Source organism: Populus alba, chromosome 1 (assembly GCF_005239225.2).
Source record: "Populus alba chromosome 1, ASM523922v2, whole genome shotgun sequence".
NCBI lineage: Eukaryota > Viridiplantae > Streptophyta > Magnoliopsida > Malpighiales > Salicaceae > Populus > Populus alba.
The window spans coordinates 16,580,074-16,592,986 of record NC_133284.1 but is presented as its reverse complement, the minus strand read 5'-3'; the positions used below and the strand labels follow the sequence as shown (position 1 = coordinate 16,592,986).

Here is a 12,913-nt window from a genome sequence, read left to right as displayed (position 1 = left end):
GTTAATGACTTTCAATTTCCAACACCTGATTTTGACTGTTACCGCCATTTCTTAAAGCGTGGAATCAATGGGCGTTTTGGGCTGTTTAGAAACTTATTTATAGTTATTTTTTAAATTATTTTTTATTTAAAAATATATTAAAATAATATTTTTTTTTTTTTTAAAAAATTAATTTTAAAATTAACATATCATCAAAATGATTTAAAAATTATTAATTTAAAATAAAAAAATTAATTATTAAAAAAAATACTTTTTAAATACAAAAATAAAAATCCCGAATTCTCATCTAGAATTCATACGACCAACGTACCAATCAAAGATTTTTCATGGAAATTGTCTTCCTATCTCCAATTTTACATTTAACATTGTTGTGAAATGATGTTATTAAATTTAATCCGTACCGAGCAAGGTCGTTGAATCAAATACTTGATGGTGGGCCACTCAATAGGCTCAGATTGATGACTGATATTAATACGCAAAGAATTTGGTGAAATTTTGGTATTGTTTGGAATTTGTTTTTTAAAATGATTTAATATATATATATATATATAGAACTACCAGGAAAAATTTCACGAGTCCTGTCAGCTCAAATTCAAGATCAAAGCTTACTAAGACTCTTGACATTATGGAAACAGAGACCGACTATTCTGATATCTCATAAACTAGCAGGAAAGCCAAAAACGAGTAACCATTTGACAAAAAGAAAACAAAGTTCAATATAAAATAAATCAAAACAAAACAAGGCTCTGGTCACATGATGATAAGCCTTGAATAATAGCAGCTACTGTTGATGAAGTTTATAGAAACTCTCTGTTAGTTATCTATGAAAGGCTTTGGCATATTATTCTTCTTCTTCTTCATGTTCTGTCTCCAATTTGGTATTTCCATTGACACCAGAAGCAAGTTCAGCCTCAACTGACTTTGAAGGCAACCTCTCATAGGCTCTGGACCCCAAAGGAAGTAGCCTTCGCCGCCCAATAGTGAGAGTTTGGCTTAGCTTCTCATAATTCCACTTCTGCTGAATATAGACTGCAACTGCAAGAAAAATCGCAGTGGCAGGTATGGCAACATCCCCAAACTTGGAGTAGAAATCCATATTCGGGTTCACAAACTCGTATTCCTCGGCGAAGTAAGGATTGCGAACAGGCGACTTTATGTAATCATAGAAATGAGGGAGAAGTCTGACAACTGTGATCCCAATAAAGTAAAGTTTCCTCAGTGGCTTGCAATTGATTTGCCAAATAATATTACCTATTACTTGTGGAAGCAAGAAGAAATCCTGAGCAAGACCCACATACTCCTCTAGTTTGGTTTCCCATTCCCGGATCGTGTGGGAACGGCCTGATGAATCGAGGTATTCCACCATTTGAACAGGTATCTAGCTGGTTTTTGCAGAATGAATGATGAGCACAATTACATACCCAATCACATGTATGGTTGAGGTAGTAAGAAATACCCATTTCTCACTTGGGACGCGATGCGGTTCACGGGGGCTTCTTGAAAGTAATCTGACACGAGATTTCCACACCTTCTGACAAAGCCTTAGAGTTACAAGAAATGCAACCATAACAAGAAGTTTCACCACGTAATCAATCACATTGAGCCACTGATTCTTCTCAAGATAAGAAGATGAATTTTCATAAGATTCTGATGACTTCCTCTTAAAGAGAGCTTCTGCACCAGTGATTAGCGGAAGGCTATATCCAAGAGCTTGGACACCAAGCATAACCAGAGACATGAACGGAACAGAATCCACTTCATGATTGATGTAGAATAGTTGGCCTGAAATACAAGCTATTGCAAATGAAAGAGTCAAAATCCGGAGGATCCCCTCAACCCCCCTGCGAGATAGAATGTCTTCCCTCTGCCTCCTATACATAACAGGAAGAGTTTGGAGCTTAACCGTGCTAAAATAGAGGGGATCATCTTCACTCCGTTGGCTTGAAATGGAAATCCTAGCTGTTGGGTTGACCAGCCACCGAGCTGCGGTAGGTGGATAAGACACCGTTGCTTCAATTAAACAATCCAAACCCGCCTCAAGATCCTTGCTTTCAAATAAGATATTCCATGAGGCCCGGACATCCCTGCAACCAGCTAGATACATCTTCCCAACAAGAGTATCATACAGGCCTTCCAGAAAAAGCACAGAAAAATTGCTATAAGCTTCTCCATCAAGCATAATCTGAGCTGATACATTCATAAGAAGTTGTTTTTGGGTATACTGAGATTCATTAGGGTAAAGAGTTTCCTCATCTCCATACGAACCATTCCAGAATCGCCCAAACATGGGGCCAAGAGAGAGAACTTCAATCTGAAAATGAGTTGGTATTTTTGGCTGTGAACGAGGGAGTGGATCAGGAAAGGCAGAACTATGGAGGGTAAGATCCTCTGCAAGAAGAGAAAGACCAGTTCTTAGTGTCTCCGTGTCCTCTACTTTCGGGAAATGCAGCAATGATTTTTTTACAACAGTCTGAAAACTGAAGGGCTCATTTTTTTCCAGGATAACACCAGCTTGTTCTATTTTTGAGTAACTGTAATATGGTTGGGAATTCCTAAAATAATTCCACAACTCTGTCGGCTGCACTAGTTTTTCAAATGATAAAGGGAAGTATGAGTCCTTACTTCTACTGGTGCTGGAGAAACTCCCAAAAATTATGCTCCGTTGCTTTATGGAAAATGACAAAGGAATGTACAAACAGATTCGTGAATCACAGGTACTTCCATCTGAGTCAACTGATCCAAGGCAACCGACCATGCAAAGCTGCCCAGTCGAAGATTTCCAGATTCCCTCAGCCACAACAGTCATGTTGCTCAGCCCGGATCTCATTGCCACAGCATACTGATTCTCTAGTGGAGGAATGGCTCGAAAGACAGCAGCAACTCTTGCAGAACTTGCATTTCCTGGAGCAGCTTTTTGCTCACATTTAACATTCTCCATAGCAAGCTTGACGCCTTTAAAGCTCCCATCTGTGGCCTTGATATCCTTGTCTGAAACAAATGGACCCAATTTACTGCAATAAGCATCTGCACCATTGCATCTCCAATTTGGCACAATGGTGAAAGGCCCAGCTCCTTCTCCAGTAATTATCCCCAGAATTTCACAAAATCCAGTTCCTTTATAGATATCAATGCCACCATTCACAAAGCTATCATGATAGGGATATGGAGCACACGATTTGGAAACCAAGCTTTCAGAGCCAAACTCGTATTTCACTGACTGCCCCAGTTGAGAGAAAATGCGAACTTCATCAAAGTACTTAAGATTTGACTTGGAGTTTAAACTCTTCATCTCCCCCTGGATCACTCTACTTGTCAATGTAAAACTCATTGGATAATGAAGAACAAGCAGAATCTGATCATCTTGCAGAAGAGGTGGCTGGTTATAATTAGCTTTTGCCCATTCCCATGGATTGCTCGAGTCGGACTCTCTGGAAGGCAACATTGTGCTCCCCAACAAACACATCACTCTTTCACCCCCATTCTTCTTAGACTCTGTATATATCCCTTGAAATGAAATGGAAAGCTGTGTGTGACCAGACCACATCTGAAAGTGAGGGCTACCATGATAGGGTTTGTCCCTGAATGAATCTAGGGTAGTGCCCATAACCAAGAGCCCATTCACACTAACTGATTTTTTCGATCGATGGGAACGATCAACATCCATGATCCAGAAAGAAGCTAAGTTCAGTGGGGTCTTGAAATCAGAAAAATTACTTTTTTGAATGCCTGGATCAATATATGGCAGTAGTGGGGATTGACCCACCTCCTGCCTCCAATCCCCGTTAACGAAATAAAGATCTTCAATATTATACACTCTATCAACTTCATGTTTCAAATCAGAAGCAGAAGCTAGAAAAGGAGCACAATGTTTCTTCACTTCATCAATTCTATCATAATTATAGTTCACAGTAGATTCACTAATTGTAGACTCAAACACAGCAGTTGTACCTATGGTGTATGAATTTGTGAAACCAAATATCAGCGGCAACCAACAGAAACTCCAAACAAGAACAACAACATATGCAGTATTCTTCATGATCACAACTCTTCTGGTAAACCCAACTACACAATTGGGTCCAAAGCACAGAACTTGAATATCCCTGATGCTCAAAACACAAAAATAGTGGGAGTAAATAAAAATAGCAGTTTTGGCACTCAGCCCACAAAGCTTCAATATTATATATTACATAGCTCAGCAAAAAAAGAAAAAAAAAAAAAAAAAGGTTTGGAGATACATTGAAACATCAAAAGCAACAAGGGGAATGCAGGTATACGATTTCAAGTTTATTTTTGGTGAAAAAAAGAAAAAAAAAAAAACTGTCTGGATCACTGAATCTGATTGTTGAAGGAAATTACTGACCTGAAAGCAAGGATTAAGATTTGGTTCGCGGCCTTTTCTTGCAAAGGTAAGTATAAATGTCTACTTAAGCAGAATCCCAGTTGTTGGTGAAAGAAACAGGATCTTGATTTCTCGAGGTCGAGGGAAAGAGAGAAGTGAAGTTGAAGTCAAGTTAAAGCAGCACTATGGGTCGTGGTGGTTTTTGGTGGAAAGTCAATCGATGGTTAATATTTTTTTGTCTTAACAATTTGTTGAGATATATAATTAATATTTCCACCCTTCCGTGATTCGCGTGTAACTTGTATCGCTTTTTAATTATTATTTTAAATATATTAAAATAATAAATTTTTATTTTTAAAATTTATTTTTCACATCAATTCATCAAAACAATTAAAAACATAAAAATTAATTTAAAATTTTAAAAAATATAATTACACTGCAATGTTAAATAAAACTTGAAAATAATACAAAAATTTAAGTTTATATTAAAAAATATATATATAATAAAATAATATAAATATAAATATAATAAATAGAGATAAACTTGGGTGTGTGTTTTAGACGGAAAGTAGTTTATGTTTTTTTTTTAAATAAAAAATATATATTTTTAGTTTTAAAAGATGTGATTTATATTTAAAAAATATTATATATTTTTTTAAAAGAAATTATTATATCTCTAAGTTAAACACACTGTGCGAGATATTAAGAAAAAACATGGAGATATAATTAAAGAGAAAGAGAGAGAGAGAGTTAAAACTGTGAACTACCTTGAAAGGAGCCAGCTAACACTTGAAAATAACACCTTAGGACCCAACATGGTGACATAACAGTGGACTCGGACCATAGCTAAATTACAATTATCCAAGAACGTACCCATTCAATTAATAAGGAAAAAAGAAAGCTTTTAAGATGTTAACTTGTAGAATTTGTTAATTACATTTTAATTCTTCAATTAAAATGTTAATTTTGTGGCCCCTTGTTCATTTAATATTAAGATAACAAATTAATCATATGAGTTTTTTTTATTAAAAAAAAGTTGTATAGTGAAAGGTTGTATACTTTTATTAAATATGTAACACATCTTCTTTTGACATAAAAGAAGGATTCGGAATATTTGGATAGACTATATAAAGATCTTTCTACATTTTTTTAGTGTTTGAGGAATCTGATTGCTATGTCTAAAGATAGGTGTTCTTTGCCTTCTGCTTTTAATTAATTGAATATTAATGCTAGGGCATATATATTTGTTAATTTTGATTATGTTTTTGTTGGTAAAATTCCATGCTTATTTCTTCTTCTTTTTTTTCAAATTAACGTTAATGTTCAAGTTAACTTGCATGTTTCTTGATTAATCACACGGACTTTAACGATCATATAAGTTTTCAGTAACTCTGAGATTTGTAAAACTCGAACTAGTGATTTTTAGAGAGCAAATTCAAAACTTGACCAGTTAATCTACACCTATAAGATTACATAAAATTAATAACATTAATTATAATTAATCATAAAAATGTAATGATTCAACCCACAAGATAATTATTATATTTAAATGATTAATTAGGATGCGAGGGATGGAAATATCTAGTTGTATACAAGTCTAAAAAATTATTGCAGAAATAAAATGATAATCCCATTATAAAGTAATTTAAATCACTTGAGTGTTATAATCTAAGATTATAATGACATGTTGATTTATTTTTTTTAATTAACTTACATGGATAAATATTTATAAAGATAGGTGTTCTTTCTAGGATAAAGCCTTTGAAGCCCATGAGCATTTCAAATTAGAAAATATCATATGATCTTTGGAAGCGATCTAATCACTTGAGTTTGATGTTTATTAATTCTCATATTAAAAAATATTTATTGATCCATTCTTGATTATACTAAAATGAAAGATACCTCAAAGTTATTTGAGATCAGTTTAAGACTTTTGACAAGGTATTAATAAATATTTTAATGATAAAAATATATTTTATAAAATTTAATGGCATGAAGGTGTGCATGAATACATCATGTAGATGGAGCACATAGCTTCTAGACTAAAATCATTGAAGATTGAGATGTCTAGTCATTTCTAGTTTATTTTTATCATTTACTCACTCTTGTTTAAATATAAACCCTTCAGATATCTTACAACATATAAAAAGAAAAAATAATCAATCAACGAAGTCCTGACACGTGTGTGCAAAGGAAAGGGAGGTTGAATTAATAAAGAATTGAAATAGCATATCATGGAATGAAACCATTTAAAAAATAAATATGAAGATATTTTAATTAAAATTGATGAATATTTAAAATAATTTTAATAAATTTTTTAGTTAATTTTTGATATTTAAATACCAGTTCATTTATAGATCCATTAGTTATACTAGAATATTAATCATTAATTCTCATAAATTAAAATTTTAAGAGGTTATTGAAATATTAGCTAAATTTTTATGAATTTAATAAACTGATTATTAAATTCAAAATACATGCAAATATATATTTTTTATAAAAAAAATACTAAAACACAACATTTATATTTATATATTCTTTTAAGCAAAAACATGATTTTTGTGTTTTTGAGAGACTTATTTGTGTGCAATTTAAATAAAAATTAGGAGCAAAAAAAAAAAAAATTGTCCCTAAACTTTTGAGAGATTGTGGCAAAATATGGCTTGGATTAGTCTATTTTATCCTTACCTTATTACTTTTTGGGTAAATTATATCATTTCATCTATTGAAATGTTAAGAGCGATGATCAAAATTTACCGAAGGATGATGAGGATTATGAGAAATGGAAATCATAGGATTTTGTAATTGATGAGAAAAAGGAGGAGGTGAGAAATTAATTACTGAAAATAGGTTAATTAAGGAGATTTATAATGAGGTTGTGCATAATATAGTTGACATTGAAAATTTTTGTTGTAGGTTTTTCTTTTAGAGGATGTTTAAGTTAAAGCAAGATGAGTCTTTTTAGAAGTGTGATTATAATTATTTTTTAAAGTATTTTTTATGTTTAAATATATCAGAATGATTTTTTTTAAAAATTTATTTTTAAAATCATTGCATCAAAATGATCCAAAACATATACATACACACACACATATATATATATATATATATATATATATATATATATATAATTTTTAACAAATTTTTTTTAAAAAAAACACGGATATAATCGTGTTTCCAAAAAGCTCTCTTAGTTGTTTTGCTAGTTGAAGTAAGTAGTTTTTAGCAAAGAAGATGATTTAAATTAGGGTTTTAATGATAATGAAGAAGGGGTGATTATATTAATTGTATTTTTTTATTATTTTATTTTTTATTTTAAATTAATTTTTTAGTGTTTTAAATTATTTTGATATTTAATATTAAAAATATTTTTTTTTAATGTATTTTAACTTCTTCCACACCTGAAAAGGCATAGCGTAAAGTAAAATTATGGAGGCAGATGTCATCTTTGTACGGGCCAATTATTTATGCAAATTTGACCTTTCAACTATATGATAGCACAACTAGCAAAACCCCACTTGGAGCTTGCAACGTCATACACTTTTGTAGAGCAAGAATACAAAGTTTTAAATTCCCAAGATTATATATTTGAATACAGATTAAATCTCTAATTGACGAACAAGAAATTGAGTTTGAAGCCAAATACTAATGTTTTAAAAAAGTAATTAGCAAGAAGAATGACAATTAAAAAGGCGATTCAAGTAATTAGTAAATTCATAATTGAAACAAGACTTAAATATGAAAACATAATCAATTGCCAATTAAGTTTAACTATACTAAGAGATAATTGGAAAACGCGGTTATACACGTGTTTTAAAAATAAAATTTTACTAAAAATTAATTTTTTATATATTTTAAATTGTTTTGATATATTTATTTTGAAAATAATTTTTATAAAAAAAATATTATTTAATATATTTTTACATAAAAAATACTTTTTAAAAAAATCATAACTATATCCTTAAACAAGCCTAAAATCATGAAATTAATAATACAAAGCTTGCATTATTAAGAGCTCAACTTGGTTTAAATTTTTTCTTTTCCATTCCAAAATATTATTATTGTGAGATGAAAATATATATTTTTTAATTAATTATATGGTGAGATTTTTTTTCTTGGTATTGTTTAGATATTTCACTAGTGTTTTTTTCTTTAAAATAAATTAAGGTGATGTTTAATGTTGTAATAGTAATTATTTTTTAATGTATTTTTTTATTTAAAAATGTATTAAAATAATAAATATATATATCTATATATATATATATTTTGATATGAGTATATAAAAAATAAAAAGATATAAAAAATTAATTTTAAAAAAATATATTAATTGTTTTTAAAAAATACACCGCAAAAACAATAATTGCCTACGAGCAGGAAACACCCTATTCTAGCCGTTACACCCACCGTCTATTTTGCCAACGTGGCACTTCCATAATTCAAAATCCCACCAAAATCTGATACTCCTTTTGAACAAAGAATTTGACCGTTAGCTTCCTTTCTAATCAACGAAACCACGAAACTCTAATTTTTCTGTTTCGAAAGCTAGAAGAAAATTCAAGAAGACAACAATGGCAGCCGATTATGCATTCAAGGAAGAAGATATGGAGATCGATGAGGGATTTGGGTTCCCAAGAGCCTATGCAAAGCTATGTAGAGATCATGGTGTTGTTGGGACTTATACCCATGGTCCTCCTTTCGTTTTCACTCCATATGCAATGCAGCAACATGAGGTAATTTAAAATAAAAAAATGGCACTTTTGACAAGTCTGTTCGGATTCCTGGAAAATGGTGAAGAAGATGAAAATGAGTTTTTGTATTTTTTTTTTTCTGTTTTAGTTTGTAGTGAAGGAGAAAAGTCGCTCAATGAGTTAAATTTTACAGGGATTAACTAGAAGTACACAGATAGGGCCTCTGTTATTTGATTATGTTTTCTTGTTATAGAATTTATAAAGAAAATCTTTATGAATATAGATAATATAATTCTTTTAGCTTCTTTGTTCTTCTTTTGGTTCACTAAGTTTCTCGTGAGAAACTCTACTAAGATGATGTGGTTTTAGGAAGAAATTGAGATGTTAAAGCTGAAGCTAGAACTCGATATCAAAGAAAAGATTAGACAACCAAAATGGATCATGAATTTCTGGATAAAATTGGTTTTAAAGAGTTAATACTGTCGACAATTCGGCTACTGCAACGCATTTTCTGGCTCATGTTATGAAATGATTTACAATGATAGTTTCCTTTTCAAGTAGTATGGGTTTCCATTCCATCTATTTTGATGGAAAGCTGGCTTTGGTCATAATTTTCTCTGCAGATTTTGAGAACAACGGAATTAGATCAGATGTTTCCAGTTATTGATCCAAAAGCAAAACAAACTGCCAAGCCCAAGGTTTTTATCAGTCTCTTGTGGAGGCAGCTTAATCACCTAGGGTAACCGCTTCATCTCTGCACTGACCCCTACCAAAATACCATAATTTCTATGGCGATATATTGAGGTGATATCTGATTTATTTGCTACTGTGTTGGGTTTTAGGAATGCTGGATTTGATCCTGCAGTAATTCGAGTGGATCCTTACGGCAATGTTCTATATTTTCAAGCTGATAAAGCCTCTCCTCTTGCTTGGGACATTGATCATTGGTTCCCTTGCCCAAGTACATAACCAATCACTAATATCTCTCAATCTCTCTCTGTAAATACATACAACACATCTGTAATGTGTGATTTTGCTCATTTGAATTGTAGGGGGAGGATTGACAGTTCCAAGAAATCTGAGGATACTACAACGGCAAGTGTGCAAGAGGAAGCATAACAAGTTGGAGTTTCTCGTTCCATGGTGGGATCTTCAGCTGGGAATCTCTGTGAACCAGTTCTTATCCATCTTTGCTTCTTCCAGCTCAGATTTCAGGTGGGTGTATATCGATATCTACCTTTTCCAGCATTCAAATTGAGCAACGTTATAGAAGTTTTACGATGAATTTGGTTCCAAAATTATGGCAGGCACAGGGCATTTTCATTTTTGTTCTCAGGAGGAGAAAGTGAGGAACTAAATGCTTCCCAGACAGTAGAGTCACATTCTTTTCCACAACATTTCATTGAATCGAGAGAGAAACTGGGCCTTGCTCCAGCTGCTGTTGTTGTATCTCGAAGAGAATCATATGATTCTTCACTGGCTTTGAAATCATTGGATTACAACAGGCAGATAAGGCCCCATTCTCCTGCAATAGGTTAGTAGAGGAATATTAAATATAACTGTTTATTTTTCTTCCTTCGCCCCCCTGTTCTTCCTCTTTTACAATCTTTCCGTCATTTTCCCTTTCCTTTATTCGTAATTATAAATTGAATTTCATGAGTTAAATGTATTGTGTTCTTTGGTTGTGTTGCTTTAGCTTCAAGAAAAATGAAGCCAGGTGTTCTGAAAGAAAATGAGAACTCAGACTTTGTCACAAATCCATATCAAGCAATTGTCATGGCCAGAGATTCTCTTAAGCAGAAAGAAGCAGCTCACAAGATGCAGGCTGAAATACTGAGTTTGGACGACGAAGTTAATGAAATAAAGAGAAATGATGATGAGGAAAAGCTTACTATTCAGGACTTGGAATTGACATTGATAAAGCGTAGGAGAAGGGCAGAAAAGTGCAGGCGGCTAGCAGAGGCACAATCTTCATATAGAACTATGTTAGAGAGGATGATTCGTGATGCTATGCACCAGTAAGATTTTTTACTCAACACAAAAGGTTGTTCTCTCTATTTTTGTCGTATAGTAATTGAAAGGTTGCATTTCTAAACTATTATTGCAGGAGTGTTGTTTATAAGGAACAACTGAGACTGAACCAGGCTGCAACACATGCACTCATGGCAAGGCTTGAAGCACAGAAGGCAATCTGTGATGCTTCAGAGAAAGAACTCCACAAGAAATACAAACAAAGAGACGAGCTTGAGAAACAAATTAGGCCTGAATGGGAACAGGGAAGGAAGAGATCAAGAATGGATGATACCTTACCTGAAGATGCAGACAGTAAAACTGTACTTTACTTACCAGGAATAAGGACAAGGACACCTTCACACAAGGAGCTCAGAGAGTTTCTAGAGGAGCAGAAAGCAACTGAAGCTGTCTTGCCTGCAAACGAAGATGCAAAACAAGACGAAATTGAAGAGGACATCAAACAACCTGAAATGACTATCATGACAGAAGAGCACGATAAATCAATCATTGCACTGGAAAATGAAATTCCATTTGAGTATAAGCTTCAGGCACTGAAAACAGGAGAAGGAAAGAGAAAAAAAATTCAATTCCCAGTTATCCAAGACCAAGAAATAGAGGAGGATGAAGAGAGCAGAAAGCAACGCGGAAAGGGAAATGTAGAGAGGTGGCTGCAATTTCTGTTAGAGAATTCTGGAGAAGAGATTGAACGACAAAACTCAAACGGCTGTGAAACAAACACATCTGATGATATTATTACAAAGCTGAACCAAAAGTTCCCACAGGAGGAGGCTAGGAGCTCAACACGTGTTCATGGAAACGATAAAGGAAAAAGGGTAGAAGAGATTATTGAGATAGAACCAGGTCGTGTTGGTGGTGAAGCAATTGCAAGTAGCAACAGTTATGAAGGGAAGGAAATAGAGAGCCAAAGAGAAAGAGTGCTTGAGAGTGCCAGGACATTGCGGCGTATCCCATCCTCTACATCTTTGATCTTGGGTATGAGAAAGGGAGTGGAATGCATCAGGAAAAAGCCCGTGGTAACTGGTGACGATGACGAGATGGTGATCGGGCTGCAGGGAACAGCTTCATCAAGTCATCCATCAAGAGTATCAAGAAAGCACTGAAAATTTGAAAGTGGAACCCCTTGTTCAATGCATTTGTATTGTACCTTAAAATATTTTTTCTTCTTTTCTACTTCTTCAAAATTATAGAGTGCAGCAATGGCTTAACTGCTATGTATCCGTAACAAAAATCTTTCTCTTATTACGCTCTCTATTTATATAAAGATACTTAAACATTTAAAAATTCTTATATTTACAAAAAAAAAAAAAAAATCTTTTATAATTATTTGACTTCTCATATCAAGCTACCACCCAGCTTGACTAAAGAAAATGGATTAAATTACAAGAACTATGTGATTAATCTATTATCCAACCATATAAACCTTATTTCTAATACAACTTGTATTTTGAAACATCATCAATCAGTAATATCTGTGGAAAATTATATAAAAAACAATCTATTAGTTTATTTCTAAAACTTGTTTTTGACATTCCCATGCTATTCCAATGAAAATATCCAAGACACGTCTAGGTTAAAATGGTTGACAGATCTACTTGTTATCGTTATCACGGGCCCAATCAAACTTTTAATAACTCATTAATCAGGTTCAAGTCCTTACTCAAACAGTGTTAGAAACCCGAGGGTGAAACGAGGTCTTGACTACCCAGTAAGTCTTGGCAGCATCAACAACACACAACACCCTTGCACTACTGTTAATAGTCGATTTAAGTGCTTGTAGGAAATTGCATTACCTTGAGGAGTCTAGGCAGAATGATATCCAAGAAAGTATTTTTTCTCAACACTCACCAAGTTC

At 33.1% G+C, this 12,913-nt stretch overlaps 1 protein-coding gene and 1 pseudogene across 1 annotated transcript; one reads left to right on the top strand and one right to left on the bottom strand.

Annotated features, from left to right (window-relative positions):
* Nucleotides 1-605: 605 nt before the first annotated feature.
* LOC118034888 (uncharacterized) lies at nt 606-4,564 on the bottom strand. The gene is made up of 2 exons (XM_035040325.2): nt 4,361-4,564; nt 606-4,100 (listed from the first exon to the last, which is right to left on the bottom strand). The coding sequence occupies exon 2, from the start codon at nt 4,034-4,036 to the stop codon at nt 1,379-1,381; it is 2,658 nt and encodes an 885-aa protein (XP_034896216.1). The 5' UTR covers nt 4,037-4,100; nt 4,361-4,564; the 3' UTR covers nt 606-1,378.
* A 4,217-nt stretch (nt 4,565-8,781) lies between these two features.
* LOC118034891 (uncharacterized) lies at nt 8,782-12,327 on the top strand (annotated as a pseudogene).
* Nucleotides 12,328-12,913: the final 586 nt, after the last annotated feature.